Source organism: Rhinoraja longicauda, chromosome 1, assembly GCF_053455715.1.
Source record: "Rhinoraja longicauda isolate Sanriku21f chromosome 1, sRhiLon1.1, whole genome shotgun sequence".
Taxonomy (NCBI): Eukaryota; Metazoa; Chordata; class Chondrichthyes; order Rajiformes; family Arhynchobatidae; genus Rhinoraja; species Rhinoraja longicauda.
The window spans coordinates 81,021,344-81,048,154 of NC_135953.1; the positions used below are offsets into that span (position 1 = coordinate 81,021,344).

Below are 26,811 nucleotides of genomic sequence, written 5' to 3' on the forward strand. Positions count from 1 at the left end.
AGAGACACTCGGAATTTCCTCAGTTGTCTAAGGTGGTAAAGGCGCTGCTTTGCCTTACCCACCAGTGCGGCAATGTGCGTTGCCCACATCAGATCCTCTGTGATGCGGACTCCCAAGTATTTAAAACTGCTCACCCTATCCACAGTAGACCCATTTATCTCCAGTGGCGTGTACGTCCTTGGATGTTTAGCCCTTCTGAAGTCCACAATCAGCTCCTTCGTTTTAGTGACATTCAAGAGGAGGCTATTGTCCTGACACCAGAGTGCCAGATCAGCCACCTCCTCCCGGTAGGCCTTCTCATCGTTGTTGGAGATCCGGCCCACCACCACAGTGTCATCAGCAAACTTGATGATGGAGTTTGAGCTGAACCTGGCCCCACAGTCATGTGTGGACAGGGAGTACAGTAGGGGGCTAAGGACGCAGCCCTGGGGGGATCCTATGTTCAGGGTGATGGAGCTAGATGTGTGTTCCCCCATCCTGACCACTTGGGGCCTGGCGGTGAGAAAGTCCAGGACCCAGGCACACAGAGGGGTGCTAAGCCCCAGTTCCAGCAGCTTCTCAACCAGTCTGCTGGGGACTATTGTGTTGAATGCTGAACTAAAGTCAATGAACAGCATCCTCACATAGCCCCCCTGGTTGTCCAGATGAGAGAGAGCGGTGTGTAGAACCTGGGAGACCGCATCATCCGTGGACCTGTTCGGACGGTATGCGAACTGTAGTGGGTCCATGTTGCGAGGAAGGAGGGCGCAGATGTGCTTCTTGACTAGCCTCTCAAAGCATTTCATGACAACCGAGGTGAGGGCCACCTGTCGGTAGTCATTTAAACACGCTGGAGAGGCATTCTTTGGCACCGGTACAATGATGGATCTTTTGAAGCATGCAGGGACCACGGACTTGGCCAAGGAGAGGTTGAATATTGTGGTGAGCACTGGAGCAAGCTGAGTAGCACAAGACTTTAGCACTCGCCCAGATATACCATCTGGGCCTCCAGCTTTCCTCGTGTTCACACGCGTCAGAGCCCACCTCACCTCATGCTCGGACACCGAGAATGTGTGCACATCCCCGGCGGTGGATCCCCCTCCAGCCTCGCTAGTCAGCGCCCCTTTGGTGCTGTTTATAGACGGCGAGCTGGTGGTGTTACCCGTCTCAAACCGTGCATAAAAAATACTCCAGATATATCTAATGTGGATCGGCTGACTTTGACTGTGCGCTATGTTTTGCCGTCTGGACCAGTTGAAAGATTTGTGAAGTTTTTGTATATGGAAGGTCATAGTGTTGAACAGCTCGCTCAAAGTTTACTTGACTTTTTAAAGGAAAATGACATTGATATAAAAGACTGCCGTGGTCAAAGTTAAGACAATGCCAGCAACATGAGTGGCAAGTATAGTGGCTTACAAGCACAAATTAAAGAGCTGAATGAGTTTGCGGATTACATTCCATGTTTTGCACATTCACTAAATTTGGTTGGAAAATGTGCTGCTGAATGTTGTCAAGAAGCATTAATTTTCTTTGACTTTGTAGAAAGCCTGTTCACATTTTTTTCTGCTTCTACTTATCGGTGGGATCTCCTTTCTGCTGCTTTATCTGATGGTGGTGCTCATTCACCCATTGTGAAATGAATGTCAGATACCAGGTGGTCAGCTCGTGCAGATGCAACAAAAGCACTTTTACACAGCTTTTCTGCGATAAAACAAGTCGGATGACATTTCAAATAACAATGATCAGAAGGCAGTGTGTTGACAACAGGCTCAGGGACTACTTTCAACTATGATGAAGTTGGAAACAGAAATAACGGTCATATGGTGGGATCAAGTATTACAGCATTTTCAAATGACCAGTGCCTCTTTGCAATCTTCTGGCCAAGACATGACCACAGCTTGTGCACTCTATGAATCCTTGCATGGATATATTCAAGCTATACGGTCTAGTTTTTCAGGCAAAAAGCCAAGGATCTGATTGAATATGAAAAACAAGAGAACACAAACAAAATCCCGCGTATGATGATTTCAGTGGTTCCAGCACTCTTGATCCACTTGTTGAATCTCAAACGCCTTCTCAGAAGTTTAAAAGCCGAACATTTCTCGCCATTATTGATAGCTTGCTTTCTGTCCTGTCAAAACGCCAGAAAGCTTATCAAAAGGTGAATGGTGTATTTGGATTCCTTCATCGGTTACAGTGGTTTACACCTGAATAGATTTTAAAGAGGTCATCAAATCTTATCAAATTATATCCGGAAGATCTGGAAGAAAGTCTTGGTGAAGAATTTGTGCAGTTTACTGAACTGTTGAAAGCTGATCTTGCTTCTCATATTGGGGCCGAACAAGACCTTGTAGAGTTACAGTTGTACCGTTTGATAACTGACAATTCTTTGGAGTCTTGTTTTCCAAATGTAGAAAATGCCTTTGTCACTCATGGTTACCAACTGCAGTGGAGAACACTCATTTTCAAAACTGAAAAGGATTTAAAATGAACAGGAGCACCATGGGTCAAAACAGATTGAACAATCTCATTCTGATGAGCATTGAACATGAACTTCTGCATGTAACAAATAACAAATAACAAATTTGTTCATGCTAAATCTAGAAAATGTGACTTTTAAATTGTAGTTTTGTTACTTTTGACATTTGAAATTGAAAAAGTAAATAATTTATGTTATAATATTGATGTATTTTAAAACAAATTTAAGGCCCCTTTCTAACATATGCTACGGGCCACGCACTAGCTTAATCCAGCCCTGGCTGTGGAGGCCATCATTGGGTATTTTTAAAGCAGAGATTAATAGGTTCTTAATTAGTAAGGCTGTAAAAGGTTACAGGGAGAAGGCAAGGCAACATGGTTGAGAGGGAAAAATAGATCAGCCATTGTTGAATGGTGGAGCAGATTCGAGTCAATTGGCCTAAAGTCTTTTGGAAAACTGTTGTCTTAATTTCCCTTCCAATTTTCTACTAATTGCTTTATGCCCTGTGGTTTTTACTCCTCTGCTGAGGGAAGTAACTGCTTCTTTCTAAGTCTATCTCAGACTCTTATAATTTAACATATCTCAACTATATCTATCAGCCTCCTGTTCCAAACAAAACCTATCCAACTTAACCAATCTTTCCTCTATATACATAAAGCGCAAGAGAATTACAAAGAAGTTAGTCCAACAAGGGACCAAAGAAACCCGAACAATGGTCATGAGAAGTATGTTAATGCACTTGGGTGCAGAGGAAGGGAATAAACAATAAACGGGATGATATTGAGTGATTATAAAGCAACATGGACTTTCAGTACATCTGCACAGATCCTTAATGGTAACAGGATAGGTCAGTGAATAGGTAAAATGAAAAACAGGATGCTTCTTTTTTCACTGAGACACAAAGTAATATTGGAAACTTATACACCATAGCTTGAACTTTGCATATCTAACTGAATTGGAGCTGATGGAAAGAAGATTTATGAGGAATGATCGGTTAGAGTCATGGAGCATAGAAATAGGCTCTTTGGCCCAACTTGCACGAGCTGACCAAGATGCCCCATCCACACTAGTCCCACCAGCCTGCGTTTGGCCCATATCTTTCTAAATCTTTCTTACCTGTGAACCTGTCCAAATGTCTTTTAAGTTAGGTTGGAGTTGTTTGGTTTGGAACACGGAGGCTGAAAGAAGATATTGTTGAGCTATATCAAATTATAAAAGTCTTAGATCGAATAAATGGGAAGAAGCTACTTCCCACGGCAGGGGGGTAAAAACCAGGGGGCATAAAGCAATTGGTAGGAGAGTGAGAAGGGAAAAGATGAAAACAGTTTTCACCTAGAGGATGGTCAGGGTTCAAACTTCATCACTGACAGGGCAGATCTGTCATTACATTATTTGGACATGCACTTAAAGAGCCCTGACCAACAGAGGTACAGATCTAGTGCTAGAAGCAGAGGTTAGATTGAGTAGATCTTTTTCAACCAGCAGAGATATTGTGGATGAATGGCCTCCTGTCATATAAATATTCTGATTCTACAATTCAATCTCACCTAGTTATGATTCATAAACAGTTACCAGCAAAAAAAATGGACATAGGAATGCAATATTGAGCAGTGAATCACTTAACCAGTTGGAAACCAGAACAAGGAAACTTCATCAACTTGTTTGGTGGATGAATTTGCTAGAACCTCTTGAAATTTGTAAGCATTAATTTGCAGAATATGATTGGGGGTGAAAGGTTTGAAATGAAAAGTCAGTGAGAACCAATATGTAACCAGTCAAAAAGAAGAAAACTGACAGAAGAAAGAAATCATTCCATTGTTAACAGCCTCAGACCAGATGATGGACATGGGCAGTTTAATAATGAAAATATATTGTTTTGATGGAGTGGCTAAACTCAATTTGATGTCGTATTTTATACTTAGAGCAGCTGTCTGGGTAAAGGCTGGCTGGTGGTGTATTTAATGATTACTAGACCAAGTGGACCTGTTGAGCCCAAACCTCTCCTGCATTTGTGCAGCACCCTCTCTTCCTACTCTCCCCCTCCCCTCTTCCTCCCCTCCCCCTCCCCTCTCCCCCGAGAGTTTTAGTATATAGATGACTTGTGATGGCTTCTGCACAGAATAATTAATACTCCTGAAGTCACTCCTGCCTTCAAGCTCACCAATAAATCATTTGCAAATAATTCAGGAATTCAGCATTAATTCCAAAAGAAATATGGAATAAATTTTCTGTTTCCTTTGCTATATTTTTTTAAATGTCAATACTGGAATAGTTGAGTAATGTTTGTACTTGACCTCAGCATCACCATAGGCTGCTTCTTTATTTCACACCCTCTTGTTCCAATGCTTTCTGTTAGTTTTTGTGAAGTGCCCAAGGTATTTTATAACATAGCAATTTCACCTTGGAAAACAGCTGGATCCCATGGCTCTGATGAAGTTGTATAACTGTTTACCAGACTGTGAATCAAGTGTTGATCCAGGTGCTGCAAATATTACTACCTGATGGCATGACCAAAACCAATGACTCATTTAAAAACATATTCCGAAATAAAGAGGTTATGCTCAAGTAAATTTAGTAGATTTCTACAGTTTCAGCTTTGTATTTTTCACATTGTAAATTCGTATTGGAATGAAGAATGTTCATTTTTCTCATTTGCAGGATTTATATTTTAGGTGGTTAATTAATATTTTATATTCACTTAAATCAAATTTATTCAGTTTTGTTGAACATGATCGAACTTGAATGCTAAAATGCATGACTGTAAGTGTACTGATAATTCTTCTAGAAATGAGAGTTTTACATTGTCAAAACATTTTTGAGCCATCGCTAGGTCACAGAGTTTGTCATGCCATCTCCTGGTTACCAGTGGATTTCAACCTGTTATGAGAATAGAAGCCTCTAATTCACCACTGACTGCTCTGCCTCTTTGGTGATCACTCCTCCTGTGGTGCAAAGGGCATAAAATATCAAAAAAGTAGTTTCATCTTGGATGCTCTGTGCATCTTTTCTCTGCAGACAACTGCATATGTGATTTATTTATGATCATGGAGAGTCTAAATGTTTTGTTAGTGTATGGCTATAAAATACAACTGAGTGCTTTAACATAAAAACTGAATTGACATTTCAACACAAAGCAATTAAAAAAAATTCTTATAAAAGGTGAATAAACACATTATACTCAACTTCAGCCATTGAGCTACTTTTGAAGCAGGGAATAAAATTGTATTTTTGATTTTTACTTTGTAAACTTTTTGGTTTGTATAGAAGAAAACTCCAACTTGTATTGTCTCGAGAGCTACCTGGGCGTTTTGCCAGCTACATTGTAGGATTTCAAATAAGGTTGTTTACTAGAGAATAATGATGGTACAGTATTTTTTTTAATTTTGAAATATTTAATGCCTATTAATGTCAAGCTATCTTGTTTTCCATGGACTTTGCATTTACACATTTATCCTTACCTAGTATTATAGTTATTAATTTCTTGTATTATTGATTATTATATATTCATCTGAGCGTTATTGTGTTAAGCATCCTGTTATGCTGCAGCACGTTAGAATGTAATTGTCTGTTGCCAGTACATATGACAATTAACATTTTTACAAAGTTTGCTGTAACTCTTTGACGCTTTATGAAGGAGTGGCAAGATTTGTTATTTTCTGCCAAATGGATTCTTAGAACAGCTTGTACTGGAGCCTACCAGGGAGAAGGCAATTCTGGATTTAGTGTTGTGTAATGAACCTGATCTGATAAGGGGACTCGAGGTAAAAGAGCCATTAGGATGCAGTGATCACAATATGATAAGTTTTACTCTACAAATTGAGAGGGAGAAGGGAAAATCGGAAGTGTCAGTATTACAGTATAGCAAAGGGGATTACAGAGGCATGAGGCAGGAGCTGGCCAGAATTGACTGGAAGGAGGCCCTCGCAGGTAAGACGGTGCAGGTATTCCTGGGAATAATGCAGAAGTTGCAGGATCAATTTATCCCAAAGAGGAGGAAAGATTCCAAGGGGAGTAAGAGACACCCGTGGCTGACAAGGGAAATCAAGGACAGCAAAAAATAAAAGTGCAGAAGTACAACAAAGCAAAGAAGAGTGGGAAGCCAGAGGATTGGGACTCTTTTAAAAGAGCAACAGAAGATGACTAAGAAGGCAATACGGGGCGAAAGGATGAGGTACGAGGGTAAACTAGCCAATAATATAAAGGAGAATAGTAAAAGTTTTTTTAGGTATGTAAAGAGGAAAAAAATAGTCAAGGCAAATGTGGGTCCCTTGAAGACAGAAGCGGGGGAATTTATTATGGGAAACAAGGAAATGGCAGACGAGTTGAACCGGTACTTTGGATCTGTCTTCACTAAGGAAGATACAAGCAATCTCCCAGATGTTCTAGTGGGCAGAGATCCTAGGGTGACGGAGGAACTGAAGAAAATCCACATTAGGCAGGAAATGGTGTTGGGTAGACTGATGGGACTGAAGGCTGATAAATCCCCAGAGCCTGATGGTCTGCATCCCAGAGTACTTAAGGAGGTGGCGCTAGAAATTGTGGATGCATTGGTGATCATTTTCCAATGTTCTATAGATTCAGGATCAGTTCCTGTGGATTGGAGGGTAGCTAATGTTGTCCCACTTTTTAAGAAAGGAGGGAGAGAGAAAACGGGAAATTATAGACCAGTTAGTCTGACATCAGTGGTGGGGAAGATGCTGGAGTCAATTATAAAAGACGAAATTGCGGAGCATTTGGATAGTAGTAACAAGATTGTTCCAAGTCAGCATGGATTTACGAAGGGGAAATCATGCTTGCCTAATCTTCTGGAATTCTTTGAGGATGTAGACAATAGACAATAGACAATAGGTGCAGGAGTAGGCCATTCAGCCCTTCGAGCCAGCACCGCCATTCAATGCGATCATGGCTGATCACTATCAATCAGTACCCCGTTCCTGCCTTCTCCCCATACCCCCTCACTCCGCTATCCTTAAGAGCTCTATCCAGCTCTCTCTTGAAAGCATCCAACGAACTGGCCTCCACTGCCTTCTGAGGCAGAGAATTCCACACCTTCACCACCCTCTGACTGAAAAAGTTCTTCCTCATCTCCGTTCTAAATGGCCTACCCCTTATTCTCAAACTGTGGCCCCTTGTTCTGGACTCCCCCAACATTGGGAACATGTTATCTGCCTCTAATGTGTCCAATCCCCTAATTATCTTATATGTTTCAATAAGATCCCCCCTCATCCTTCTAAATTCCAGTGTATACAAGCCCAATCGCTCCAGCCTTTCAACATACGACAGTCCCGCCATTCCGGGAATTAATCTAGTGAACCTACGCTGCACGCCCTCCATAGCAAGAATATCCTTCCTCAAATTTGGAGACCAAAACTGCACACAGTACTCCAGGTGCGGTCTCACCAGGGCCCGGTACAACTGTAGAAGGACCTCTTTGCTCCTATACTCAACTCCTCTTGTTACGAAGGCCAACATTCCATTGGCTTTCTTCACTGCCTTCACTTCCAATGTAACCAGGAAAATTGACAGGGGAGAGACGGTGGATGTGGTGTACCTTGACTTTCAGAAAGCCTTTGACAAGGCTCCACATAGGAGATTAGTGGGCAAAATTAGAGCACATGGTATTGGAGGTAGGGTACTGACATGGATAGAAAATTGGTTGACATACAGAAAGCAAAGAGTGGGGATAAATGGGTCCCTTTCAGAATGGCAGGCAGTGGCTAGTGGGGTACCGCAAGGCTCGGTGCTGGGACCGCAGCTATTTACAATATACATTAATGACTTGGATGAAGGGATTAAAAGTACCATTAGCAAATTTGCAGATGATACAAAGCTGGGTGGTAGTGTGAACTGTGAGGAAGATGCTATGAGGTTGCAGGGTGACTTGGACAGGTTGTGTGAGTGGGCGGATGCATGGCAGATGCAGTTTAATGTGGATAAATGTGAGGTTATCCACTTTGGTGGTAAGAATAGGAAGGCAGAGTATTATCTGAATGGTGTCAAGTTAGGAACAGGGGAAGTAAAACGAGATCTGGATGTCCTAGTGCATCAGTCACTGAAAGGAAGCATGCAGGTACAGCAGGCAGTGAAGAAAGCCAATGGAATGTTGGCCTTCATAACAAGAGGAGTTGAGTATAGGAGCAAAGAGGTCCTTCTGCAGTTGTACAGGGCCCTAGTGAGACCGCACCTGGAGTACTGTGTGCAGTTTTGGTCTCCAAATTTGAGGAAGGATATTCTTGCTATTGAGGGCGTGCAGCGTAGGTTTACTAGGTTAATTCCCGGAATGGCGGGACTGTCGTATGTTGAAAGGCTGGAGCGATTGGGCTTGTATACACTGGAATTTAGAAGGATGAGAGGAGATCTTATCGAAACGTATAAGATTATTAAGGGGTTGGACACGTTAGAGGCAGGAAACATGTTCCCAATAGACAATAGACAATAGACAATAGGTGCAGGAGTAGGCCATTCAGCCCTTCGAGCCAGCACCGCCATTCAATGCGATCATGGCTGATCACTCTCAATCAGTACCCCGTTCCTGCCTTCTCCCCATACCCCCTGACTCCGCTATCCTTAAGAGCTCTATTCAGCTCTCTCTTGAAAGCATCCAACGAACTGGCCTCCACTGCCTTCTGAGGCAGAGAATTCCACACCTTCACCACTCTCTGACTGAAAAAGTTCTTCCTCATCTCCGTTCTAAATGGCCTACCCCTTATTCTTAAACTGTGGCCCCTTGTTCTGGACTCCCCCAACATTGGGAACATGTTTCCTGCCTCTAATGTGTCCAATCCCCTAATTATCTTATATTTTCAATAAGATCCCCCCTCATCCTTCTATATTCCAGTGTATACAAGCCTAATTGCTCCAGCCTTTCAACATACGACAGTCCCGCCATTCCGGGAATTAACCTAGTGAACCTACGCTGCATGCCCTCAATAGCAAGAATATCCTTCCTCAAATTTGGAGACCAAAACTGCACACAGTACTCCAGGTGCGGTCTCACCAGTGCCCTGTACAACTGTAGAAGGACCTCTTTGCTCCTATACTCAACTCCTCTTGTTATGAAGGCCAACATTCCATTGGCTTTCTTCACTGCCTGCTGTACCTGCATGCTTCCTTTCAGTGACTGATGCATTAGGACACCCAGATCTCGTTGAACATCCCCTCTTCCTAACTTGACACCATTCAGATAATAATCTGCCTTTCTATTCTTACTTCCAAAGTGAATAACCTCACACTTATCTACATTAAACTGCATCTGCCATGTATCCGCCCACTCACACAACCTGTCCAAGTCACCCTGCAGCTTATTGCATCTTCCTCACAATTCACACTACCCCCCAGCTTAGTATCATCTGCAAATTTGCTAATGTTGGGGGAGTCCAGAACAAGGGGCCACAGTTTAAGAATAAGGGGTAGGCCATTTAGAGCTGAGATGAGGAAACACTTTTTCAGTCAGAGAGTTGTGAATCTGTGGAATTCTCTGCCTCAGAAGGCAGTGGAGGCCAATTCTCTGAATGCATTCAAGAGAGAGCTGGATAGAGCTCTTAAGGATAGCAGAGTCAGGGGGTATGGGGAGAAGGCAGGAACGGGGTACTGATTGAGAATGAACAGCCATGATCACATTGAATGGCGGTGCTGGCTCGAAGGGCCGAATGGCCTCCTCCTGCACCTATTGTCTATTGTCTATTGAATTAACTAACTAATGAGCGTGGCTTACCTGTGACTATATTATAATGCTATTCGCCACTCAAAACGTGTATCCCATTCAAGATTTAGGTATTGTGTGGCTTGGTGAAATCTAATGACTGGGAAGTACAAGTTAAATTTTACACCTCCAATGAGGTCCTGATGTCAACTTAATTACCAACAGAGTCAGCACAAATGAAGAACATACATTTGAAACTGAATCCCTTGGCTTGAGGAGGTGCATGAAGGTCTGGTATTGTAGGTACCAGACCTTGATGCACCTCCTTTCTTTATATTTCTCAAAGGCCCTGTCTGATTCCATCCTCTTAAATGTACTTTGAAACTTTGTATATACTGCCTTTTTCTTTTTGACTAAATTTACCACTTCTTTGGATATCCAAGGTTCCCTTACTTTGCCATCCTTCGCCCTCTGCCTTACACCCTGTTACATGCCGGTTCTGAACTTTAATGAACTGGCCTGTAAACTACTCCCACATGCCAGATGATGACGTACCCAGTAATAACTGCTCCCAGTGTAACCTCATGAGCTCCTGCCTTATAATATAGTTTGCCTTGTTTCAATTTAGTATATTCCCGCCAGATCCAGCCTTCTCCCTATTCAAAACAATCTTAAAACTTATGGAGTTGTGATCACGATCACCAAAAGGCTCTTCCACTGAAACACCAGTCACCTGGCCAGGCTGATTTCCCAACATAAAGTCCCGCATGTCCCTTTCTCAGGTTGGACTGTCCACATACTGTTTCCAGTAACCTTCTTAGATACACCTCACAAATTCTACCCCATCTATGCCCTTGGCACTGAGCAAGTCCTAGTCAACACTGAGCAAATTAAAGTCACCTACTTGAATGAATGAATGAATGAATGAAAAGTTTATTGGCCAAGTATGCAGATACAAGGAATGTGCCTTGGTGCTCCGCTCACAAATGAAAACACAAACATACAGTTAACAATTAAGAATAAAGCATAAACACATCAAAACAATAAGGATACACCATTACGGTCTAAACATGTGGGTGAAAATAAACCAGAGCAAAAAGAGTCTACAGACTTTGGTTATTGAGTAGAACTATCACTCATGGAAAAAAGCTGTTTTTATGTCTGGCTGTGGCTGCTTTGACAGTCCGGAGTCGCCTTCCGGAGGGAAGTGCTTCGAAGAGTTTGTGGCCAGGGTGAGAGGGGTCAGAGGTGATCTTGCCCGCTCGCTTCCTGGCCCTTGCAGTGCACAGTTCGTCAATGGGGGGAAGGTGCAAGCCAACAACCTTCTCAGCTGTGCGAACGATCCGTTGCAGCCTCCGGATGTCGTGCTTGGTGGCTGAGCCAAACCAGACCATGATGGAGAAGGTGAGGACGGACTCAATGATAGCAGTATAGAATTAGATCATCATTGCCTGCGGCAGATTGTATTTCTTCAGTTGCCGCAGGAAGTACATCCTCTGTTGGGCCGTTTTGACTGTGGAGTCGATGGTGGCCCCCCATTTAAGGTCCCTGGAGATGATGGTTCCAAGGAACTTAAATGACTCCACAGAGACTATGGTGTTGTTGGGGGGAGGGGAGGGGGGTCTATTCGAAAGTCCACAATTAGTTCCACTGTCTTGAGAGCATTAAGCTCCAGGTTGTTGTGATGGCACCAGGACGCCAGCTGTGTCACTTCTCATCTGTAGGCAGATTCCTCCCCATCCTGGACCAGTCCAATCAGGGTAGTGTCATCCGCAAACTTGAGGAGCTTGACAGAGGAGTCTGTGGAGGTGCAGTCGTTGGTGTAGAGAGAGTAAAGGAGAGGGGAGAGTACGCAGCCTTGCGGAGCTCCTATGCTGAGGGTCTGCGGGTCCGAGATGTGCTTTCCCAGCCTCACATGCTGCTTCCTGTCTGTCAGGAAGTTGATGATCCACTGACAGAGGAATTCAGGCACAATCAACTGTGAGAGTTTGTAGTGTAGTTGCTCTGGCACAATGGTGTTAAATGCAGAGCTAAAGTCCACAAACAGAATCCTGGCATAGGTCCCCTTGTGGTCTAGGTGCTGGAGGATGAAGTGCACCGATCTTTTGGCCCTATATGCAAACTGCAGGTGGTCCAGCAGGGGGTTTGTGATGTTTTTCAGCTGGGCCAGCACAAGTCTTTCAAAGGTCTTCATCACTACAGAGGTCAGTGCGACAAGCCTGTAGTCATGAAGGCCAGTGATCCTTTCTTTTTGGGTACAGGGTCAATAGTGGAGATCTTGAAGCAGGCAGGGACAGTGCAGGTTTGCAGGGATTGGTTGAAAATGTCTGTGTAGATCGGTGCCAGTTGTTCGGCACAGAGCTTGAGGGTGGAGGGGGAAATATTGTCTGGTCCTGGAGATTTCCGGCTTTTCTGTTTTCTGAATAACCTCTCCACCTCCGCAATTTCTATTGTTAAACTGGAGTCATTCTGTGAAGATGTGCAAATTGGTGATTGTGGGGGGGGGGGGAAGGGCCAGTCTTTGCAAACTCCAGCCAGTCTCTGAGTAGGTGTGAATTGCTGCTTGGGGAGGAGCGGGTGGGGAAGGATCCAGTCTTTGCAAACTGGAGTCAGTCTTTGAGTACGTGTGAAGTGGTGATTGGGGGTGGGGGGAGGGGGTCCCAGGGTTATGTTTCTGTTTCTCGAACCTGCAGTAAAACTCGTTCAGGTCGTTGGTCAGCTGACGATTGTCCAAGGAGCGTGGGGTTTTTCTCTTGTACCTGGTGATTTTTTGCAAGCCCTTCCAAACTGGGCAACCAGTGGAAAACATTAGGTTGCGTTTCTTAAGCGTAAGACATCAGATATCGGGACAATGCAGACATGGCTGGCCACTATATGCCCACAGATCTCATAACCCACAGTCTGCAGGTCGGCATTGGTGCTGTAGGTTGTGAGCTTCCCCGGGTTGCACGTGGCGATTGCAAAGGCTTACACTCCCTGAACACGTGATTTGTGGTCAACCATGAGAAAATATTTCATGTGGTTAATGTTAGGTATCAACAAGGTTCACATGCACAGGAAGAATCTGCAGATGGTGGTTTATACCAATGATAGATACAAAATGCTGGAGTAACTCAACAACGCCAGCTCTGATTTGTTCTGAATCTTTTCATACCTTTAGTTTCCCTCTCCCCGACTTTCACTCTGAAGGTCTTGAAACGTCACTTATTCCTTTTCTCGAGATGCTGCCTGACCCACTGAGTTACTGTCGCATTTTGTGTCTAAAAAAGTTCATATGATGCTTTCATTACTAGGCAGCCACTTGGTAGCTTCCATATTTTAGATATTGAAGGGCAGGTGATGTGAGATAAAGGCTATTCTTAATTTCCTTGGTTTTTAATTCCTCTGTCAGTTACTGATTTAATGAATGCCATGGTATCAGCAGGAAACTGGTGGCAAATGCAATCGGTCACCCCACTTGCCACGGCAGTGGCTCGTGGGGTGCCGCAGAGCACGGTGCTGCGATCCCAGTTATTTACAATTATATTAACGATTTAGATGAGGGAATTAAATGTGACATCTCCAAGTTTGCGGATGATGCAAAACTGGGTGGCAGTGTAAACTGCGAGGAGGATGCTATGAATCTGCAGAGTGACTTGGATAGATTCGGTGAGTGGGAAGATGCATGGAAGATGCAGTATAATTTGGATAAATGTGAGGTTATCCACTTTGGTGGCTAGAGCAGGAAGGCAGATTATTATCTGAATGGTGTCAGATTAGGAAAAGGGGAGGTGCAAGGAGACCTGGGTGTGCTTGTACACCAGTCACTAAAAGCATGCAGGTTTGGCAGGCAGTGAAGAAAGCTCATGGCATGTTGGCCTTCATTGCAAGAAGATTTGAGTTTAGGAGCAAGGAGGTCATACTGCAGTTGGACAGGGCCCTGGTGAGACTGCACCTGGAGTATTGTGTGCAATTTTGGTCTCCTAATTTGAGGGAGGACATTATTGCTATTGAGGGAGTGCAGCGTAGGTTCACCAGGTTAATTCCCAGGATGGCGGGACTGACATATGATGAAAGAATGGGTCGGCTGGGCTTATATTCACTGGAATTTAGAAGATTGAGAGGAGATCTCATAGAAATATAAAATTCTTAAAGGATTGGACAGGCTAGATGCAGGAAAAATGTTCCCAATGTTAGGGGAGTCCAGAACCAGGGGTCACAGTTTAAGAATAAGGGGTAGGCCATTTAGGACTGAGATGAGAAAAAAACCTTTTCACCCAGAGAGTTGTGAATCTGGAATTCTCTGCCACAGAAGGCAGTGAAGCCAATTCACTGGATGTTTTCAAGAGGGAGTTAGATTTAGCTCTTAGGCCTAAAGGAATCAAGGGTTATGGGGAAAAAGCAGGAATGAAGTACTGATTTTAGATGATCAGCCATGATCATATTGAATGGCGGTGCTGGCTTAAATGGCCAAATGGCCTACTCCTGCACCTATTTTTGTATGTCTCCTTGAAATGCGATTCTGCCCTTTGTTCTACTCTGAAGGTGCCCTCCAGTACATACAAAACATGGTTTTGTACTTGGTTGTCATCTCCTGCCTACTAGACCACCTAGCTGATAGGAGAGCTGGGCCTTTGCAAGAGGAGCTTGAGGTAACATAATGCAGAGCAAGTGCCAGGAGCTGAGGATCAAACCTGCAGCATTTCAGCTCCCTCTGAACAATGTAATTGCTCACAGATTCACCTGAATTCCCTGCTCCTTGCCCAAACATGAACTGGTAGTCACAAAGAATTCAGGGCCATTGCCTCCTTGGACTCCAATGGACGTGCTACTGAAAAACATTAATCTTGTCTGCAGATAAGTGTTGCAATGTAACAACGTTAAATTCCAGTGATTATAGTCACAACCCACATGGCTTCTCATGTAAAAATGTTGGACAGTGAAAATGTGCCTACGCTCATAGATGGGAATCATGATTTAAAACCATGCTCCTTTTACACTAGCATGAATTCCCGCAGGTAAAACGCAAAATGCTGCATTAGCATCACGTTGTGGACCAAAGGCATTTGTAGGCTATTGATTTTTCAGCTCCTGTACATCGATGCGGATAAGCCAGACTGAATTGAGCCATGTAATTATAATGAATACATTATAACCCAAAACTAATTATCAATACTATTCAGAGGCTAAGAGAGAAAATCAAATCTTAGTGAATGTTATTTAGTATGGTCAGTGAATGATACAAAAATAAGGTCATTGAAGAGGATTAGCTGCTATAAGATTTGAACTGAGAATTGGGGTGGCAGAGTGACCCAGAGGAAAGTCATTTGGGGTGTGGTCTCTGCAGTATTTGCATGTTCTGCCCGTGAGTGGGTGGGTGGATCCTCCCACCTCACAAACCTGTGCTGGTTAGCATGAGCAAGTTGGGCCTGTTTCTGTGCTGTATGATTTTTAATTATTTTGAAAATATGATAATACATCATCTTGACTTTTTTTTCTGTTTCCTTTTTTTAAAATGTTAAAGTGAAAACAGAGAAAACTTTTATTAAGTGGTTAAAGTAGTTTCACCATAACATATAGTGATGGTTTCGAAAAAAATGTCCACACAGGAAGACCTCATGTTATGGCAATTCGGATAACAGAAATTCACCCTTACAGAATTCACAAATCATTGGGAGAAGGAGTAAAAATTTGTTCTTATAATAATAATAATAATACATTACATTTATATAGCGCTTTTCATATACTCAAAGACGCTTTACAGGGATTTAGAGAACATAGGGAAGTGAATAAATAGATAAATAAGTAAACGAACAGAGAAAGGAGGCAGAAGGTGGGGTGACCTTCAGTGGTTGAAGGCAGTACTGAATAGGTGAGACTTCAGTGATGTTTTGAATGTGGTGAGTGTGGAGGAGTCTCTGACGGTTTGAGGTAGTGAGTTCCATAGGAGAATGGAGTGATTTATGGTGTCAAAGGCAGCGCTGAGGTCAAGTAGGATGAGGATGTTGAGGTTGCCAGCGTCGGAGGAGAGGTGAAGGTCATTTGTGATTTTGAGGAGCGCAGTTTCAGTACAGTGGTTGGAGCGGAATCCGGATTGGAAAGTTTCATACAGGTTATTGGTAGAGAGGTGGTATTTGAGTTGGGAAGCTACAGCACGTTCCAAAACTTTGGACAGAAAGGTTAGGTTGGAGATTGGTCTGAAGTTGTTTGGGGTGTCAGGGTTGAGACCAGGTTTTTTCAGAATGGGGGTGACAGCAGCGATTTTGAGGGATGGCGGGACGATGCCAGTGGACAGGGAGGAGTTTATTGTTGCAGTGATAAGTGGAGAGAGAGCAGGAAGGCAGGCCTTGACAAAGCTGGAGGGGATGGGGTCCAGAAATTTATATGATAAAAAAGTTACTAACCATTTTTTAAACTTTCATTTCTTGATGCAAGCACAGATGACATGACTTTGCTTTGCAGAAAATTGCAATACCGTCTGTTTTTGAGGAATTATTGTATTTTCCTGACTTTGTAACATTTCAGTCCCTCCACTTATGTTATTTGCAGTGGACCTCATTCTGGTCACATTGGCACAAAAGGTTGGTTATTGTACGGCTATCCTTATTCGTGCTTCACTGCCCAATTCCCAGAAAGCGTGCTCCTAAGCAGCTTTCTGACGTATTCGATGCTTCATTTCCTCTTCCAAACCCTCCTATATGGTTTACAATGAAGGCACTGAGAATTATGCAAGTAATACTCAAAGAATATCAGACCAGCTGAGTAGGTAAGACAGCCTTGCACTATCGTTCATTTAATTTGTATTGTGTGCCTTTGGTGCATCCTTAAGACTTTAAAGTCGAAGAAATTTAGACAATTTTCATCTGGAAGTGGCAGCAGTTAAAACAGAAATTATTTCCCCATTGAACTGAGGCAAAAAGTGGAGGTGGTATCAAAAGAAGGTACAAGACAATGTAGAACTTTTGTAACAATTGTCAAACCTATGTGAAAGTCCTTTGGGTGGCTACTATCTGCTCGGCATTCTCTGCATTTATCATATTTTTTTAACACATTGAAGGTTCAAGTGTAACACTGGATCATTTGTGCTAATTTTCCAGTTGTGTGTTATACTGGAGCCAATGCAAGAACTGATGTCCAGACACAAAACATACAATATCAGCCCAAGAGACTGCCTGAAAACATGTTTATTCCAGAAATGGCAGCGAATGGTGGCGCCTCCAGGTAGGCTGACAATGTTTAATTCATTATTAATGATGCATAGCCAGAGACAGAGTTGCAATGACATTGGGAAATGCTCTATTAATGCATTTTGCAAAGTTCTTCACACTTAAATCAATATCAAAGGTACTGATCCCTAAAACACCATTGTCTTTCTGGAAACACCTCTGTTATTTTTGGCATCTAGTTACTCCATATCATCAGTAGGGCAGGTGAGCTCCAATATGAGCTACATTATACACACAAATTAATGATATTGCAAGTGGCAACATTTGATATTCTTGATTATATATTAATGTTCATATTTTGATTGCTGCTCAGGATGTACTTTTTTTCAAAAGTCAATTTACAGACTTTCTGTATTATTAATTCTAATTAATTCAACCTATCTGTGAATTCAAAATGATGCTAGGTAAATTCAAAGCACCCTCCGTTGCCGTATTAAAATCAATTATGTTATGCTACAGGATATTTTTCATTTTTTAAGAGGATAATTAACAGGGGAGGGAAAGGCTGTATGAAAAGCATTTCCATTCTCCATTCCAAACATAGAAACATAACTTGGCAAGGTGACTTGCAACTGGCTTGAACTGCTCCAGATCTGGGTCTGAGTTGGCACACCCCTGATGTTTGCAATATCCTGCTCCATCTTAAATCTTAGAAAAATGTGGCATTGAGAAGAGTTATTTCACAATGGTAAAAATAGAAGGTTTTGAATGAAGCATTCCTTTTGGCATTTTGATATTCAGAAGCTATTTAAGTTTTCTTTTAATCTTCCATATACGTTTCTGTACTGAATCGGGAGCCATCATTGTTATTTAGGTTTAGCACTGAAACGTTCTGCTTCTGCCTTTGTATGTAGTATTTTTAAGAAATGGTGGACCTGGAATTGTTTTTTTAAGTTTAGATCACTGTCCTTCCCCATAAATGGTGGGAATCCGGACAATTAAATCAGGATTTGTATAGATTTATATATTTACATATAAACATACATATAAATTCTAGATCCAGATCTGAAGAAATAAAACGAATCTAGGTAAATAAATAGTCAACACATAAAATAGGAGCAACTGCAGTAATATTAAAAAGTAACATTTATTTGGAACTGATTTACACTGAGGTTCAGGTGAAACTTTCCATATGAAGCCAATCTTCAGAAGATATATAGGACCTTTACTGAATTAGGCATTTGATAAACCTGTAGTTTTGCCATTGTCTTCTTTGCAAACTGCGAATGTATTAACATTGTAGTCTTTGTCCATAATCTCAAAATTTATTTTATACAGTATTAATATTTTGGTATCAAACACATGTTCAGGTATTGTTTTGAGTGAGATGACAAGTTAATTGTGGAGCTCATCAAATTGGTAAGCCTAGAAAATTTGTCACCTGTCATCAAGACCAAAATTTGTCCAATTAATTATTTTGATGCTGCATTTGTCTTCATGATAGTGTTTCACAAATTGTTGTGGGACTGATCGATGCAGGTCTTATCTGTCTGCAGTAAAGTAAGCCATACAAGTTGTTGATTGCCTCAGTTTGCTCTCTGTATGCACTTTAAGTAGGGAGAACACCCTGACCAATATTCACTGTAACATGTAAACTGGCTGTTCAGGGTAAAATTAGGTTATTTAATGAATATAAGAATACTAAGGACTTCCTGCAGGCTAACAGAGGCAAAGACTTGCTCTTTGGAGGAACAGCACCTCATATATCGCTTGGACACCTTACACCCCAGCGGTACGAACATTGACTTCTCTAACTTTAGATAGCTCCTCTGTCCCTCTCTTCCCTCCCCCTTCCCAGTTCTCCCACTGTCTTCCTGTCTCAACTGTGAGAGAGAGAGAGAGAGAGAGAGAGAGAGCCTCAAAGCATGTGCTTTAACCTAGCACACAATGCTGCAAAGCCCATGCGGAGTCCAGTGGCCGAAGCAAACAAAAAGGACAGATCTGGCTCTGCGTTCCTCATCTCCACACAACTACATCCTTTCTTTGTCCCGCCCCCTCCCCTAACATCAGTCTGAAGAAGGGCCTCAACCCGAAATGTCACCCATTCCTTCTCTCCTGAGATTTTTTTTTTTAATCAAAAAATACTTTATTCAAGTTATAAATATCATTTACAAACCATCATTTTTAAAACAAACCCATCCGACATTCCCGGAGGTTACATATTCAATACAGGCATTTACTTAGACCTTTACATACATTTACATACATATCCCTTATTTGGAGGGGCGTCTCTCTCCACCACACCCTGCCCCCCATGTCCAGCAGCTGGAAGGACCCTAGACTGTGGTCCTCCCCCACAGGGCCTTGGCGTTGGCTGCACCGAGCTTCAGAGCGTCCCTCAGCACGTACTCCTGCAGTCTGCAGTGGGCCAGTCGGCAACATTCCTTGACGGACAGCTCGCTCCGCTGGGAGGTCAACAAGGATCGGGCAGACCAAAGGGCGTCTTTCACCGAGTTGATGACCTTCCAGCAGCACTCGATGTCAGTCTCGGAATGCGTCCCTGGGAACAGTCCGTAGAGCACAGAGTCCTCTGTGACGGAGCTGCTCGGAATGAATCGTGACAGGGACCCCTGCAGACCTCTCCAGACTCTCCTGGCAAATCCACACTCTTTGAAGAGGTGGGCCACCGTTTCCTCTCCGTAGCAGCCGTCCCGAGGGCAGCGTGCGCTGGTAGTGAGGTTCCGGCGGTGCAGGAAGGATCTGACTGGGAGGGCTCCCCTCACCGCCAGCCAAGCCAGGTCTTGGTGCTTGTTGGTGAGTACTGGCGATGAGGCATTTTGCCAGACAAGCTGGGCTGTCTGTTCTGGGAACCACGCCACAGGATCCATGGAGTCATTCCCCTGCAGTGCCTGCAGGACGTTCCGTGCTGACCACTGCCCGATGGACTTGTGGTCAAAGGTGTTGGTCCGGAAGAACCTGTCCACAAACGACAGATGGTTCGGCAATGTCCAGCTGACTGGCACATTGCGTGGCATCTGCGCCAGGCCCATCCTTCGCAACACCGGGGACAGGTAGAACCTCAGCAGGTAGTGGCATTTGGTGCCCACGTGCCTTGGCTCTATGCTCCGCCTGATGCAGCCACACACGAAAGTGGCCATCAGGATGAGGGCGACGTTGGGCACGTCTTTACCCCCGTTGTCTGCCGACTTGTGCATTGTGGCTCGTCGCACCCGGTCCATCGCCGACCCCCAGATGAAACGGAAGACGGCCCGGGTGATCCCCGTGGCGTAGGAGGGAGGGACGGGCCACACTTGCGCCAAGTACAGCAGCCCCGAGAGCACCTCACACCTGATGACCAGGTTTTTCCCCGTGATGGAGAGGGAGCGCTGCTTCCACAGCTCCAGCTTCTTCCCCACCTTGGCTATCCACTCCAGCCAATTTTTGTTACATGCCCCAGCCTTCCCGAACCAGATCCCCAGCACCTTCAGGAAGTCAGGCTTGATGGTGAAGGGGATGGAAGATCGGTCGGGCCAGTTGCCAAAGAGCATGGCCTCGCTCTTCCTGCGGTTTACCCTGGCCCCCGTGGCCAACTCAGACGCTGATCAGTCTGCGGACCGACCCTGGATCCGAGCAGAAGACGGCGACATCGTCCATGTACAGGGAGGCCTTGACCTGAGTGCCCCCACTGCCTGGCAGTGTCACTCCTCTTATGCTCGCATCCTTCCTGATGGATTCGGCAAAGGGTTCAATGCAACAGACGAACAAGACAGGGGAAAGAGGGCAACCCTGCCTGACTCCAGACCTGACGGGGAAGCTGTCTGATTCCCACCCATTAATTTGGACTGCACTACAGATATCAGAGTAGAGCAGTTGTATCCACTTCCTGATTCCCTCCCCAAAGCCCATTTTGGAGAGCACGTCCCTCATGTACGTGTGCGATATCCTGTCGAAGGCCTTCTCCTGGTCCAAGCTGACCAGGCAGGCATCCACCCGTCTGTCCTGCACGTAGGCAATGGTATCTCTCAGCAGCACCAGGCTGTCTGAGATTTTCCTGCCAGGTACAGCACAGGTTTGGTCCGGGTGGATCACCTGTCCCAGAGCAGACTTGACCCGGTTGGCGATGGCCTTAGACAGGATCTTGTAGTCTACATTCAACAATGTGATGGGTCTCCAATTCCTTAAGTCATTCATCTCCCCCTTCTGCTTGTAGATCAGGGTGATGTTGCCCTTCCTCATAGAGTCTGACATGCTGCCTGCTAGGAGTATATCGTTGTACACTTCCAGCAGGTCCGGGCCCACCCAGTCCCACAGAGCCGAGTACAACTCTGCCGGTAAGCCATCGCCTCCGGGAGTTTTACTCGAGTCAAAGGAACGGATGGAGCCAGTCAGCTCCTCCAGGGTCAGTGGTTGGTCCAGACTCTCCCGCTTGCTGTCGTCCAAGACTTCCGTGATGGAGGACAGGAAGTTCTGGGAGGCGGTGCTGTCTGTGGTCTTTACATCGTACAGATCCTTATAAAAGGATCTGCAGATCTTGAGCATGTCTGTCTGCGAGGATGTTACCGAGCCGTCCTCCTCCCTAAGGCTTTTGATCACAGAGCTCCCCCTGTGAACCTTATGGAAGAAGTAACGTGAGCACGTCTCATCCTGCTCAACATGGCGGACCCTGGACCGGAAGATGATCTTGGAGGAATCAGAGGTAAAGAGCCGAGCTTGCCGGCCCTTCAACTCTCTCAGTTCCTCCCTCACATCCACCCCTCTCCTCTGCAGAAGGAGTAGCTGCTGCAAATCTGTCTGGAGTTGACACAGTTCCCTCTTACCCTGTCTTGCTCTCTGAACACCTTTGGAGACGAAGAACTTCTTGATGTTCTCCTTTGTTGCCTCCCACCAGAGTGTCTGGGAGTCAAAGAGGGGCCTCACAGTTCTCCAACATGCGTAGTCCCTCTTTAGCTCCTTAACGTTCTCCGGGGTCAACAGCTCCACGTTTAGCTTCCACGTCCCTCTGCCCGCCTTCCGGTCCTCCTGTAGGTGACAGGTGGCCTGAAGGAGGCAGTGGTCAGAGAAGAACACCGGGGCGAGGTCGGTGTGTCTGACCGTGACGGCCCTCGATGTGAAGAGGAAGTCTATCCGGGACTGGGCTGAACCGTTTGGTCCTGACCAGGTGAACCGTGGCTGGACTCCGCCTGCAGGGTCACTGAAGGCGTCGCGCAGCTTTGCATCTTTGACCGTTTCCACCAGGAGTTTGGAGGTGCCGTCCAGTCTGTGGTTGGCACTGCCGGATCGTCCAGCCGCATCGATGATGCAGTTGAAGTCACCGGCCAGAACGAGCGGTCTAGACGTGGCCAGCAGCGGTGGGAGCTGCTGGAGGACGGCCACCCGCTCGCTCCACCTGGGTGAGGCATACACATTTATCAGCCGGAGCGGAGAACCACGGTACATTACATCCACCACCAAGAGACGACCCCCCACCACCTCCCTTACCTCAGTGATGGTGAAGCCCCCTCCCCGCAGCAAGATCCCCAGACCGGACGCACGACAATCATTTCCCCCCGACCATACCGACAGTCCGTGGGGCCACCATCGCGACCACCTCCGATAGCAGCGAAGGTGTGGCAGCCCGCACTCCTGTAAAAAAGTCACATCCGCCTTTACCTTGGCCAGGTACTGCAAGGCGGATACACATCGCACAGTGCTCTTCACACTGAGATGCTGCCTGACCCGCTGAGTTACTCCAGCTTTTTGTGATACCAAAGACTTGCTCTATTCACTTATAAACTTGTAAAGCTTTGTCCAAGCACAGTTTTGCTTATCAGAAACATAGATCACAGACTGGCTGAGAAGGCAATATATTCCATTTCCTCATCAATAGAATCATTAACCAACCAATTAAATGCATCAGGTATCAAGAGTGCTGACTTTTTTACCCTGTTTTCTAATTAATATTCCCATCAAAACTGATGAACATACTAATAAAAGTATTCATCCATTTCATGAACATTCAATGAGTGTCAGAGAATATTTTGCCAATGTGGTTATTTCATCCATCTGGGTGGCTTGTTGCATCAATGTTGATGCTAATCATTTTAAATTGTTTTATATCTTTACAGATTATTTCCCATTGTTTTACTTGTTTTACTTTTAACATGTTGTACATTGCCATATAGTAATCCGAGATTGTTATTAAAGGCAGTTCATTTGCGAGCTGTTCTTTTAATGTTTTATCTTACACCTGTAGGTATGAAGTAGTGTAGTGATTTGCAAAACTGTACAATTGTATCCTCTAAGCAGCGCAATGACTCACAACATTGGAGTGCCAGTTCACAGTGTCAAGGTACTGTGGGGATGAAAGATTTAAACCCTGTGCAGCTCAGTTTCAAATCTCTGTGTTGCTGTTGAGGGAGGGCACTGAGCAGAGAGCAGATGCTCCCCCACAGGACTGGGGAGAGAGTTGGAGGGACTGCAGCCTCCTGGTACACCTGCAGACTTCTGGCAAACACTACAGACAGTTTACTACCCATTCCTTCAATCCAGAGATACTGCCTGTCCTGCTGAGTTACTCCAGCATTTTGTGTCCTCAGTTTACTTACCCACTCTTTTACCTTCAGTGGGTAAACGACTTGGAAGAATCAGGGGACTGTGGAGAAAAATAGAGGAGATTGATTCAGACAAATGGCAAAACAAAATTATACAATATCATATGTGAACCATTAAAACCGCTGCAATTAACAACCATGTATGAGTAAAATACTTGTGCCATGATGCTGTAATCCTTCAGGTCGATCCTCACAATCAGCTGTTATACCCTTTCTCCTACGTCACACCGCCTCAACCCCACAACCTCGCTCAGCCCGTCCAGCACACAACGGTAAGTAAACTAAGTTTAATTATTTTTAGTCATTATAAGTGTTTTTTATAAAATAACAAGTCATGGAGGGAACGATAAGGGAAGTCTAATCTAGGAGGATTTGGATCACAGCCTTGCCAAATATTCCACAATTATTAATTAACATGTAACTGTTGCCTTGACCCAGTACAGATTAAACACAAAGGATGATTTTCTTTGGTCAGTTTGTTTGGTTTTATTTGTAGAGAAAGTACAAATGTTCCAAAAGAATACACTTAAAATGACAGTTAGAAAAAGACTTTACATCATGTGGCACTGGGTCATCTATGCTTTATTCGTCCTTCAGTGGTTCCAAGTTGGATACTGCTTTAGTGGCTATATTAATGTTGGGACTTTGGAGCTGGGACTTCCCAGGTGGTGTGCCTTGCAAAGTAAAGGCTGGCATATCATCTCTTTCACCACTTTCACCTCCTGCTGATCTAATGAGGAGTGGTGTTGTCAATTGGTGTACTGAGGAGGGGCAAAACTTCACTTAATTGAAACATTAAAAACATGTTTAAAATTTGCCTTGTGGGAAAAATATATATTGTTTTCATTTTTCAGAAGATTCCATATCAAATCTATGTCAGCCAATTAGGAGGAAAATCGCCGTATTTGTCCTTCCAGTTATGTATTCTCCTGTCATACCTTTGAGGCCACCTCATACCAGCTTAGATTAATATCCAGCTGACCAGTAATGAAGTTAAAATCAACAACCATTCCAAGTATATACTCAGGAGAGGAAGGGATGGTGATATGTAATAATCTATTCAACGCTCACTTTTGTGGCAACGGATGGTCAGCCGATCGATCCCATTCTGTAAGATTAGTTAAAACTTTATAAGTTAATGAACATGTTGAAGGGAATGAGTTATCAGAGAGCATATCAGGATAAAGAATTTATCTATTATAACGACACATAAAATTGACCTTCCTTCATGTTGACTAAGCAGCTCCTCATGTTTAGCCAGTCAGGAAAAGGTAACACTAATCAGTCTTGAGACCCAAAGATTAGTATGATATCAAAAACATGATCCTGGCATGTTTTTGTTTTCCACAGCAGAACCAACCAGACAACAGACGAACAAGCGGAGAAAGAGGAAGAACTCAGCGAGCAGCACCTCAAACAACAGTACAGGAAACGTCAACAGCATGAACAGCAAGAAGAAGGGGCCTGCGGCAAATTTCAGTCTCTCCAGTCAGGTACCTGTAAGCATCTCCTTTCATTTCTGTGTCTGACCAGGACTAGCATATTGACTAGTACTTCAAAATATTATATATATATATTTAATATATTTACATTTACACTTCTGAAATGGTTTATTTTGTCCTTCTTGTCATCTTTTCTCAGTAACATTTACCTGCTAACAATAACCCAAATGTAATCTTGAAAATAACTCATTCAACTTCGGCTCTCACAATACAAATCTTACAAAACAATATTCTCTGATAGTATTTGTCTTGGATTTTGCTTTGTTCCATATGCACCTGTTTTTTGTGAGATAACTCCTGAATATACAGGACTGAAAGTCAAAAGCAAAAATAACGTGGCTCAGTAACATTGTAATCCCTTATTCTCTAAACAGAGCAATATAAAAATGTACACATGGTATGTAAAATACTCCTTTATCATGGCTGCAAACGTGGAATGCAACAATATCTGCATTTCACCAATTTTCTGCCTGCCATGGGTCTGCTTTTATTTGCTTAATAACCTCATTCAAATGCCTAACCGAAACAAAATTCTACCTCTCAAGCAAGGTATGGACCATGATATCAAGCAAGGAGCTGCAAAACAGTTTTATAAACAAAGTTAACATTATGCCTGTCTCTCCCTCTCATCCCTTTCATATTCAACAAGGTGTCTGAACCCAGAAAATGCCCTTCAAAGACCCATAAGTAGCTGCATCCCGCTCATTTATAGCCTCAAAATAACCCCTGCCACCATTACATCCCTTCCCATCCCCACACAACCCCAAGCCTCACCGCCACAGAAGGAAAAATTGTATTAAAATAGTTGTTAGAAAAATGCACATGTTTAAGTGTGAAAAGCTGGGGAGAAAATAGTTTGCTTGAGAAAAAAAACGGCTCCAACAAAATAATCGAGACCCACAGTGTCCTCCCTCCTCTGGCAGCAGCTACAGCAGGGCTTCATCCACGTCCTTCAGGACAACGTTTCCACCGTGGTTCAACCTGAAATGCCAACGTCCTCTTCGTACAGTTCAGCACAGCGGCTCCACATGACATCCTAAATGCTGTTCTCTACCACTCCGGAACAGGTAAATTCCCAGAAATACAGAAGAGAGAAAGAGAAAGAAAATTGTTTTTACAAATAAAAAATGTATTCACTCAGCAGGCAGCTGAGCAATACAGACCAGGAAGGTTCCACATTTCAAACCCCTCTCCAAACTAAGGTAGCTCTTCCAAGTACGTGGCAATAGGGTGTTACAATTATCTTCTGCACCCTAAGGAAAGGAAGAGAAATTCAGGACTAGATTTCCATCTTTGGTGATTGCCAGAGTGTAATAAAGTGAAGGGAAGGTGAGGAGAGAATCAATCCAATTAAAAATTACCATTTTCTTATTCCATGAAATAAGCAGTATTCTGGTGCAGTGTGATTATTTTACAATTGATAAAGAGACCAATGATTGGCATACAGATCTGTTGAAGTGATAGTCTGAGTGCC

The 26,811-nt window shown here is 43.9% G+C and overlaps 1 protein-coding gene across 11 annotated transcripts in view; it reads left to right on the top strand.

Annotated features, from left to right (window-relative positions):
• Positions 1 to 26,811, top strand: part of ldb2a (LIM domain binding 2a) — a 382,001-nt gene that overhangs the window by 336,495 nt on the left and 18,695 nt on the right. For 7 of the 11 annotated variants that reach the window (XM_078400939.1, XM_078400952.1, XM_078401010.1 and 4 more), the window contains 3 exons: positions 17,177 to 17,300; positions 24,018 to 24,107; positions 25,186 to 25,334. In XM_078400939.1, coding sequence (XP_078257065.1) covers positions 17,177 to 17,300; positions 24,018 to 24,107; positions 25,186 to 25,334 — 363 coding nt within the window. Of the gene's footprint in view, positions 1 to 17,176; positions 17,301 to 24,017; positions 24,108 to 25,185; positions 25,335 to 26,260; positions 26,405 to 26,811 lie in introns of all 11 variants that reach the window. The other 4 variants (XM_078400972.1, XM_078401030.1, XM_078401019.1 and 1 more) reach the window with 3 other exon arrangements.